Here is an 11,443-nt window from a genome sequence, read left to right on the forward strand (position 1 = left end):
GGGGCATCAGGCTTCCAGCTCTAGGTAGGCAAGCACTCTACCAACTGAACTACAAGCCCAGCCCCCAGAACGAATACGAAAATACTTTATTCTCTTTCCCACTTCTGTACTAAGGGTTGAACTTAGTGTACCCTATGTGTTATACAAGCATACTATCACTGAGATACATCCTTAGCCCCAGGCCCGCCTCTGACAGTTGCAAAACCCAGGGCAAGAACAGACATAGGGACCCACGCACCGTATGCATAAATATTAAATGTTAGAAATTAAATTGACAAAGTGTTAAGTAAAATATGTACTATTCGCCTACCTTGACAAATGTACCTTCACTCCAATCTGGCAGGCCAGATTTCAGTTTCAGATTTCAAGCTTGTGGAGTTCTGCGCCATCCCACAGCCTGCCCCCTCCCCTCCTGTTCCCAATTTATTCTGAAATGGTCCCTTAAGCACACTGGTTTGGAAATTTTGACCTGCTTTTCCAGGTTCTACCCAAGTTGCCCTTGGCTTGGAGGTACCCAGGAAGGTAGACCAAGGAAGGAGGCCCACATGGTTTCTCCAAGCAGGTCAGGCTGTGTGGATAAGAAACCGAAAGGTCCAGGTACTCATCCTGTGGGCTAGGAGGAGGAGAGGACAACCATCGGTGAATAAGAGCCTTGACTACAGCATCTCTGTCCCTTAAGGAGAGGTCACTGGAGCAGAGGCTGAGCCAGATCCCATGAAACACAAGACCCACACTGGGGACTCCTTTGGCTCAAACCTAAGGCTGGTACTGGTGAAACATGGACACAGCCTGCCCTCCTTAGGGAAAACACAGATAGCTTGGTCAGGACAACACCTAGTGTAGCAGATCACTGAGGGACCCAGGCTGTGCAGGCAACAGGAAACCAAAAACCCACAAACCCTACCCATGGCAACCCAGCCAAAGGGGAAAAACCTGGTTCTCACAGAGAAAGACACCTTAGCCCTCACCCACCCTTAATAACAGTCACGAGAGCTCAGGAAGAGAGTGTAAACAAGCCAACAGTGATCATGAAAACACCATCCACAGGCTCCCCTCCGGGTCAGTGAACATCCCCTGAAGCCAACTGTGTTCTGAAAGAGGCCACAGATCCGGCCTAGGGGCTCAGTGTCAGGGAGCATGCTAAGCACGTGTCAGTCCCAGATCCCAACTCCCCCACCCCCACCCCCATGCACACAGATAAACAAACACACAGATATATAGATGGGTTCCAGGAGCACTTGATTAACCTTAAAAGTTTGAGCAAGTCACTTTGGATCTGTGCTTGTTTCTTCGTCTATCAGACAAGGACATACCAGTACAGCCCCTCGCAGGGAGATGACAGGGAGTCCCATTATCTTACACCATTCATTCACTTAAAGCGTTTCAGCTCTGGGCCAGGAACTGGGCTCTGCAGGAAGAACACAGTTAAATATGTCACCGGCTATGACCTCAAGGAACCTGGCCGGACCGAGGAGACACACAAGCAAGGTTCTCCAAGAGTTGCCCATCTCCCACTGTGCTTCTTCAAAGTGGGAATTATTTATAGGATAAGTAAACAGAAGCTAAGTTAGAATAGTTTCAGTTGGAGTCTTACCGTGTTGCATTTGTAGTCTCAACTGATCCTCTTGCCTCAGCCTCCTGAATCTGGCACAAGTATGTGTCACCAACTCTGGCTAAACCTTTTCAAATTTTTAATTAACTAATGTTGTGGGGAGGGGGACTCAGATGACAATTTTCAGGAGTCGTTTCTCTCCTGTCATCATGTGGGTTCCAAGGACTGAACGCAGGTGGTAAGTCTTGGTGGCAGGACCTGCTGAGCCAGAGTTCCAATACAGCAAGGTCTTGTCTGAGAAAAACAAAACTTAGGGCAGGGGATGTACCTTAGCTGGTAGCATTCTTGCCTACTATGTAGGGGGTCCTGGATTAGATCCCCAAACTGCATACATCAAGTGTGAAGGCACAGGATTAGAATCCTGGCACTTGGGAGGTAGAGGCAGCAGAATCATCCCTGGATACAAAACCAAATTGAGCCAAATAAATTAGTAATAAAAATCATAAAGGTTAACAGATAAAAATATTAATAAAATTAATTGTAGTTTTCAAAAAGACAGATGATGCTAGGTGTAACCCCAGCACCTAGGAGGCAGAGGCAGGCGGATCTCTGTGAGTTCAAGGCCAGCTTGGTCTACAGAGTAAGTTCCAGGACTACACACAGAGAAACACTGTCTCCAAAAGCCTAAGTAAGTAAATAAAGAAAGAAAGAAAGAAAGAAGAAGAGCGGGATCCTGAGATCTTGCACATGCTCAGTAGCTTCAGCTCTGGCTAGGCTGCAGCCTCTTCACAGGCACACAGATCTGTCTGTTTTGGGGACACTATAGGTGTCCTGGTGCCATCCTCTCCTTCCACTGCTGATGAGAGAGGGATGCCTCTGTTCTTAACACCTGGTTGCTGTCAAGAAGCTAGGATGGCCAGACGTTGGTGGCGCAGGCTTTTAATCCCAGCACTCGGGAAGCAGAGGCAGTCAGATCTCTGTGAGTTTGAGGCCAGCCTGGTCTACAGAGGGAGTTCCAGGACAGGCTCCAAAGCTACAGAGAAACCGTCTCGAAAAAAGAGAAGGAGGAGGAGGAGGAGGAGGAGGAGGAGGAGGAAGGAGGAGGAAAGGAGAAGAGAAGAGAAGAAGAAGAAGAAGAAGAAGAAGAAGAAGAAGAAGAAGAAGAAGAAGAAGAAGAAGAAGCCAGGTTGAAGAAACAAGTTAGAAAACAGGTTAGAGGGGCAAATGAGAGAGCATGGACAAACACTAGATCCACCTTTCAATAGCTTGCTTTCTGGTTCTTGAGACAGGTTCACATGTAGGCCAGTCTGGCCTTGATCTCTCTATGTAATTGAGGCTAACCTTGAACTCTTCCTCCTGCCTCCTCCTTTCTTAGCAAGTGCTAATGTTATAGGTGTTAAGATTTATTTATTTTGAGGGTCTGGAGAGATGGCTCAGCAATTAAAAAGCACTTATTGCTCCTGCAGAAGACCTGGGCTCAATTTCCATGTTGCACAGTTCACAATTGCCTGTAATTCCAGCACAGAGAGGATCTGACACCTTTGGCTACTGAGGACACCTGAACCACATGCACAACCTCCCTTGCTCTCCCACCCCATAATTAAAAATTAAATCTAAAAAAAATAGGGTTTTTTGGCTGTATATCAAAGGTTGATTTCCAAAGAGTCTGTCCCATTTGGAGCATTGACTTGTCTGTCCTCAGACTAATGCTCATCGCATGGTAAGATGTTGGCCATAACCTGGCACCACATCCATGCACAACAGTGTTTGGTGTTCCAGGGGCCTCCAGCAGAGTCCCTGCAAATCTGACTGGCCAGGAGTGGGTCCCAAATTCCTCCTATGAGGCAAATGACTAGGATTGTCACAGTTGCTCTGCTGGATTCCACCCTAAGATCAAGAAACAGAGGGTACTTGCAGCGGGTACCTAAGCAGGCTCAGTGCACTCTGCAGCAGCAGGATAGGGGGATGGAGGGGAGTGGGCCACCACAGCAGACTGTCCACCCCAGCTCTACCACTTACCTCCACGTGCTGAAGGCTTTTTACTTGGACTCTTTTTGGGGGTGAGGTTGGTTTTTTGAGACAGAGTTTCTCAGTGTGTAGCCATGGGTGTCTTGAAACTCGCTCTATAGACCAAGCTGGCCTCAAACTCACAGAAACTGCCTACCTTTGCCTTCCGAGTACTGGGATTAAAGGTGTGCACTACTGCTGGGCGGTGGTGGCGCATGCCTTTAATCCCAGCACTTGGGAGGCAGAGGCAGGCGGATCTCTGTGAGTTTGAGACCAGCCTGGTCTACAAGAGCTACTTCCAGAACAGCCTCCAAAGCCACAGAGAAACCCTGTCTCGGAAAAAAGGTGTACACTACCACCACCTAGGTGGACTCTTTAAAAAAAAAAAAACTTTTTTGTTTATTTTATGCATATGTGCATTTAGCCTACAATTATGTCCAGGTACCACATGCATAGTTAGTTAACAGGTGGTTGTGAGCTGTCATGTGGGTGCTGGGAATCGAACCTGGTTCCTCTGGAAGATCACTTAGTGCTTGTAAATTCCAAGACATCTCTCTAACCCCTCAACTCTATCTTACATGGAGCATGTCAGGCCTGCCAGAGCAAGCCAGACTCACTGGCATTCTTGGAGCTGGTGATAATTTCCTGTTGCATCTTGGTGTCTCAGTTGGGATTATTCTCGACATGTTTTACACTGCTACCCACAGTTCTCTGGGAGGATTGCACTCTGGCTATGCCAAAGTACCTGGTAGGACAGTGGCCTTTTGTTACCTGTCCCACCTCTTGACTCACTCATTCCCTTTCTATAGTATTTCCTGGGATTAACTCCCAAGTAAACTCTTTGCACTCAATGTCTTGCCTTGATGCTTGTTTTGGGGATCTCAAACCAACACAGTAAGCGACATGGTAACCAGTGCAGTGTGCTCTGGTCAATCTATGCAGTGGGGAGTTAGGCTGGATGCTGGGTGCTCGATAAGCAGGTTATGTGTGCACCCAGATAACTGGCTAAAGACAGAACGCTGGAAGTCAACAGCACAGAGACAATGGTGTGAGCTTATAAATAGATGGGATTGCTTTGGGAAAACTGTGCTGGGCAGGGCAGTTTACACCTGTAATCCCAGCTGTTAGGAGGCTGGTGCCGGAGGATTTCTGTGAGCTTGAGGCCTTCCTGGGTTACATGGATAGTTCCACATTGGGTGATAAGGGGATCTTCTCTTTAAAAATGAGGGAGAGGAGACAAAAGAAAGAAAATAGACAGGGAGAGCCCTGAGAACTGAGAAAGCCCAGTGTTTGGGGGCTGGGAAGGAAGGGCTAGCCTGTGGCAAGTGGCCAGAGAACCAGCATGTAGAACTGCTATTGGTTGCCGATTGCTTCCCACAGCCCCACGTGGTAAGGGCTTATTCTCCAGAGTGGCACTAATCAGTGGTGCCAAAAACATAGAGGTGGGGCCCAGTGGGAGGCCTTTAGGCTCCCACAAGGGGCTTGTTGGATACCAGTTTCTTCCCTTTTCTTTTTCTCTTCTCAGCCTCCAAAGCCACAGGGAAACCAAAAAAAAAAAAAATGTTTTGTTTTGAGGCAGGGGTTCTGTATGTGACCTGGCTGCCTAGAACTTGCTCTGTAGACCAGGCTGGTCTCAAACTCACAGAGAAATTTAAAATTTTAAATTCAGCTTTAAATAAAGCAAGCAAAATAGATAGGGGTAAGAGTGGGAAGTGAAGTGAAGGTAGGAAGCCCAGGTTTTTTGTAAGGCAAGCACTGTAACAAATGAGCTACATCCCGGATATGACACATACTACATACTGTTACGAGTAGGTCAACAAACTCACCCAGATTGGAGGAGAAGCGATCATGACTGTTTCCTTCTGTGGGGATGGTGAGACTCCAGAAGGGCTTATGGGATAACGAATATTATGACAGTCATACTGTAAGGATCCCCCCCCCCCCGGAAGCTCAGGCCTCCAGGATCTCAGCCTAGGACCTCGGTCACCCCAATCACCGGGTGGATTTGAAAGCTTGATGCAAACAGCATGAGGTTTTATTATAGTTGTTTAACGAGCTAACCCCATGTTACCTCGGGCCTTCCATCTATCCACCATGGTGGATGGCTAGGAAAAACAGCTCGAAGCGTCTGCATAGAGATCTTATAGGGCAGCGTAAGGGGAGTGTCTAGGGGTATGCACAGGCTCAGGATTGGTGTACCTCCAGGCTTGGAGGGCTTGCCCTGTGTTGATTGGTCAACTGGTTGTTATGGCCCATAGGCCCTCCCAGGGCGGTTGCTATGCTCTGAGCATCATTGCTGTGCACTTGTCCGTAAAGCACACCCAGAGCTGTAAAGCATAGCACCACCAGCTAACTTCTGATTGGGTCCTTGCCACGAGGCAGGCATCTGACCTCCTAGTGACTAAAGCAAGGTCAGACAAGCATGTGTTCGGCTGTTATGGCTGCCGAAATGGGGAGCTGGTCCCTTCAATACTTGGTTTTGGTTGTTGTGGTCTTTAGACAGTCAGTCTCTCCTGTAATTGGGCTCAGAGTCAATTTGGAGCCAAGGATGATCTTGAACTTCCTTATCCTTTAGTCTTTACTTCCCAAGTGCTGGGACTACAGGCATGTGCCACCATGGCCAGTGTATTGGGGTGCTGGGGACCAAACACAGGACTTGATGTATGTTAGGCACTGTACCACCTAAGCTATATCTCAGGCTTTGGCATCCATGTTTGGATAATATGACCTGTGGTGGCTAACCCTGAAAGAAAAGCGAGCAACAAATCATACCAGGCCTTTCCAATAATGTTAATTAGCTTAGTCTTTTTAAATCTGTGGTGCTGGGTGGGTGGGACACTTGAGTGTCCTACATGTAAGTGTCCTACCACTGGGCTACATTCCCCAAGCCCATGAGTACAGCCTTACTAAGAATTGTCATGGGTGGGGGTGGGGTACTGAGGAGGTGGCTGAGCACTTCACACCACATGCTGCTCTTGCAGAGCACCCAGTTTGGGTTCCCAGACCACAGCTCACAGTCGTCTGAAACTCCAGCCCCAGAGGGTCTGAGACAGCATAGGCGTGGAGGAGAAACGTCAGTGTCAGCCCAAGGATCAACAATCTCTGCTTGGTCTTGCCTTGTGCACCCTGGCTCACACCAGGGCCCAAGTAGATTAAAAACACACATGCATACAGCTGGATCAACAAGAGGTGCACAGATATACATTCAGGTGAAACACACACAAGATAAAAGTTAATCTTAATTTCTTAAAAAAGAAAACAATTTTTACGAAGTGCCAGGACTGGTGGCTCATACCTGTAATCCTAGTTACTGGGGAAGCTAGAGCAGGAAAACCGTGAGTTCCAGGCCTGCCGGGTTACAGTGAGAGTTTCAGACCGTCCCTGGCAACTTAATAAAATGTGTGAGTGTGCAGAGGGGTGCGGGGAGGGGTGGGAGCACAGACATCAACAGCTCATGCCTGTAATCCCAGCCCTTGGGAGAGGGTACAAGAGGAGGAACTCAAGGTCAGCCCGCTCAAACTCCATGAAACCCTGTCGCAAAACAAAAATAGATAAGTATCATTTTAAATGGCAGAAGTGAAGGAGATATGTCAATGTCAGCCCAAGCATTAGCAATCTCTATGCTGCTTTGCCCTGTTCACCTTGACACACCAGGTCCCAAACAAATCGAAACATGCACGCGTACAGCTAGAGCCACAGGCGGCCCCTGGCGGCAATTTTGTGGTTGCGCTTGCGGCGTCGAGTGGTCGCCATGGAGACGCGTGGCCGGGAGGGCAGTGAGCGCGCCTGGAGCCCGGGTCCTTGGCTGTTCCCTGCGCAGGTCGTGGTCCCGCGGGCGGATGGCCGGCCGCGGTGGGACCGGGGCGGCGGAGTATGGCGGGGAGGGTGAGGAGGAGGAGGAGGAAGAAGCAGCGCGGGAAGGAGGCGCTGAGGGCTCCCCGGGGTCCAAGCTGCCCCCCATTGTGGGCACCTCCTCTGAGCTGGCCAAACGGAAGGTGAAGAAGAAAAAGAAGAAGAAAAAGACCAAAGGTTCGGGCAAGGGCGACGGTAAGAGGAGCAGCCAGCGAGGCAGCTTTGGCTCTTGGACCTGAGATTCCTCTCACAGATGCCCCTCTACCTGGAAGTCACCTTAGGCCAGAAACAGACGCCACACCCTGACAGTGATCCCCTAGACCCTACACAAGACACTTTGGGGCAGCCCAGAGATGCCTAGCCCTACTCTTAAGGACCACGTGCTCACCACCACAGAGACCCCTTAATTACCAAGGAAGTCTCTACCAACTTTAGTCCCTATATATCCAAAGAGCCCACACCCACCTCTGAGAACCCTCACTATCTAAGGATCCTCCACCCAACAAGAGACCCCCACAGATACCCACCCCAAGAGCCTCCAGCCTGATCTTTTTATATCCACCTCCTCTCAACCTCCTAGCACCTCAGGCAAACACACCATTCCAAACAGACTTCTCAAGGTTTGGAGTGACAAAGAGACTAGCCTAGATGGAAAGATGCTAGCTGATACTCCCAAACAGGAACAGACTCCAGGCTCCCCTCTGGTAGGAATCACCCCATATAAATAAATGTAAACAGTTTCTTCCCTGAATGGACTCCACCGAGGGACAGCTGTGGACTGCATAGACTCATCCTGTTATTAACCATACTTTTTTGTTTGGTTTTGTTTTGAGACAGGGTTTCACTTTGGAGCCCTGGCTGTCCAGGAACTCCCTCTGTAGACCAGGTTGGGCTTGAACTCAAGAGATCAGCCTGCCTCTGCCTCCCAAATTCTGGGATTAAAGGTGTGAGTCACCACCATCTTTACACTGCCTTACGGCAATATGACACTATCCAACAAGTGTATGGTGGCTCCATCATGCATACACATGTAGTCTACACACATGGGCTTTGGTAAGGCACTTAACTTGCATAGATGCCAACACAAATTGCATACTTTAATACTAGACACTCACATGCATTGATACACCCATATATCATATCCATACAGGTATTCTAGAAACTCACATTCATAGATTCCCCTCAAACATTATACCCACACAGGTATTCTAGGCACTTACAGTCAGATGACCACAAACATCACACCCACAACAGGTACTCTAGTCTTGCTCACCAAGACCTTCCCTTGTGTATGCATACACCGCACCTTCCAGGAACCCAGAGTCCCCCGCCTCTCCCTAAGTTCAACCATAGAACCCTCAGATATCCCAGCAAAGACCCCCTAGACTTCCACTCTGAGGAAGACTGCAGTAGTGAAACAGGATGAGCCTGCTTGGGAGTGATGGGACTCCAGTGTCACCTGTGTGCCTTTGGCCAGCAGGAAAGTGGCCCTGACCTCTGGCATGGCTGGTCCCGGAAGCAGGTGCTGGGTGTTGGCTGCATGTGCAGAGTGTGTAGTCGCAGGAGCGGCAGGCTTCCCACAGTGCTATGGTTTGGGGAAGGAGCAGTGAAGGGTTATAATGACTTCTTCAGGCAGGAAGGAAGTAAAGGGAGAAGGCAATGAATGAACCAGCCCTCTGTGTACCAGCAAACACAGACATTGTTTTGTCTTTTTGGTGCAACTTTTGACTGTAGGAATTACAGTGTTGTGTATCTCAGGGATATCAGCAGGGGACACCAGATAGTTTTCAGAGAAAAGGAAGGCGAGGAAATGTCAAGACTGAACTTTATTTATTAATATTAATAGTACTGCCTTTATCCTCCCCCAGCTTGACTTCTGGAGATATTTATAAAATCTCATAAAACCGAGAGAGGGGCTGATGAAGGAGTCACACCATTCATAGCATTTTCCAGGCAATTCTGCAGTGCTATTAATGTGGAAAGAGAAGGAAAAGGGGGCGGGGGAAGGGAGAGAAGGAGTGTGCAAAGCCACACAGACTTGTCCCTGGGCTAGGTTTGTAGCTCAGTTGACAGAATGTTTGCCTAACACCCACAGAGCCCTGGGGTCCGTCCTCAGGACGCCAGAAATCAGGAGTGGTGGCATACACTTGCAATTCTATCAGTTGGAGGTAGAGGCAGGAGGATTAGGAGTTCAAGGCCATCCTAGACTATATAGGGGGCTTGAAGCCAGCATGGGGATATGTGAGCACTTGAGAGGCAGAAGCAGGCAGATCTCTGTGAGTTCAAGGCCAGCCTGTTCTGCAAAGCAAGTTCCGAGGACAGTCAGAACTGGTACACAGAGAAACTCTGTCTCAAAAAAACAGGGAGGAAAAAAGGAGAGAAAGAGAAGACAAGAAAAAAAGAGGGCCCGGAGAGATGGCTTGATCGTTAAGAATACTTGTTCTTGCAGAGAACCCAGGTTTAATTCTCAGAACCCACATGGTGGTTCACAGCCATGTGTAACTCCAGTTCCAGGGGATCTGATGCCCTCTTCTGACCTCCTTGGGCACCAGGAATGCACATGGTGCACAGATAGTGTTCAAGCAAAGCATTTATATATAAAAAAATAAATAAAACTTTAAAAACATTTTAAAGAAAAGAAAGAGCATTTCCTGGTTCAGTACACTACTGACTACATTATTTGATGTGGGAAACACCGCTCCACCCCCTTCACCATACATTGTCTAGATGGGTAGAGAGTCACCGACGTGGGAAGAAGTATTTGGTGAGCACTTATGAGGTTAAATTAAGGGACAGCAGATACAGTAGGATGAACAAGACACTAGGAGTCAGACCTTCAGATCTGACCTCTCTCTGCTGGTTAATGAAGCTTTAGGGTCTCGGTTCCTGGGTTGGGGTGTAGCTTTGTGGCAGAGCTTCCTTAGCATACACAAGGCATGGGTGCACCCACAAAAAGAAAAAAGGTGTCTCTTGCCCCAGAATAGCTTGAAGGAAGTATCCAGGCAGTGGCCATGTCCCAGGTTCCTGCCATCTGAACTGTGGCTAAAGGCAGGCCCGTCCTTTACATCGCTGGTGATTTGGGCATTCTAGCAGGTACAAACATTTATCTCCTTACCTCCTCAGCGGACAAGCATCACAGTCGAGGCAGGAAGAGTCAGCCGCTTTCTTCATCTTTCCACGACATCTTAAATCCCCACAAAGACCATGGCTCGAGGGTAGAGCCCAGAGACAAAGAAGAAGGTAGACACAGCCTTCCATATTCATGCGGCATGAGTCAACCCTACTTTGCCGAAATAGACGAGAGCCTTTCAAACCAGATCAACGAGAGTCTGCGTTGGGATGGGATTCTGACCGACCCTGAGGCCGAAAAGGAAAGAATCCGCATCTACAAGCTAAACCGGAGGAAGCGGTACCGGCTCGTGGCCCTCAAGGGCTTCCACTCGGATCTCTGCACGGAGGAGAGCGTGGAGAACCTGCCCTACCTCTCAGACAAAGACTGCGGCCCCAGCAGCAAGCAGCCCATCTCCAAGGGTGACCACGCGCATAGCTACTTTGAGGCCACAAAGCTGCTGCACCCGGAATTAGTCACCTCTGCAACAGAGTGACATCTGTCCACCTCCGCTGCCAAGCTCCTCCTTGCCACACGTTTATATGTTTAAAAACAATCATAATAAAAAGAAATCAGACCAGAACCCGAAGGAAGCCGATGCTTATGATGGGGGGGCTGGTGCTCAGGTACTAAGGAGTCACCTTCCTTATTAAGAAAGGTACCCCTGGAACTGGAGAGATGGTTCGGTGTTTAAGAGTGTGTATAGCTTTTGCAGAGGACCAGAGTTCTATTCTGAGCACACGTCAGGCTGCTCAGGACCACACGCAGGCACACAGGGTTAAAATGGTAAAAATTTAAATTTAAAAGAAGAAAGCACAGTGCTGTCAGAATTTCCTTTTTCACAGCTCTGATATGAGCTCATGTCAGAATTTCCTTTTTCTTGAGCTGTCATCTCTGTAATTTAATTTCTCAATACAGTTTGA

General features: G+C 48.6%; 1 protein-coding gene across 1 annotated transcript; it reads left to right on the forward strand.

Annotated features, from left to right (window-relative positions):
- Positions 1 to 7,398: 7,398 nt before the first annotated feature.
- Positions 7,399 to 11,016, forward strand: CUNH17orf97 (chromosome unknown C17orf97 homolog). Its single transcript, XM_027426716.2, has 2 exons — positions 7,399 to 7,606; positions 10,535 to 11,016. The coding sequence occupies exons 1-2, from the start codon at positions 7,399 to 7,401 to the stop codon at positions 11,014 to 11,016; spliced, it is 690 nt and encodes a 229-aa protein (XP_027282517.2).
- Positions 11,017 to 11,443: the final 427 nt, after the last annotated feature.

The sequence above is a fragment of the Cricetulus griseus genome, chromosome 7 (genome assembly GCF_003668045.3).
Source record: "Cricetulus griseus strain 17A/GY chromosome 7, alternate assembly CriGri-PICRH-1.0, whole genome shotgun sequence".
Taxonomy (NCBI): Eukaryota; Metazoa; Chordata; class Mammalia; order Rodentia; family Cricetidae; genus Cricetulus; species Cricetulus griseus.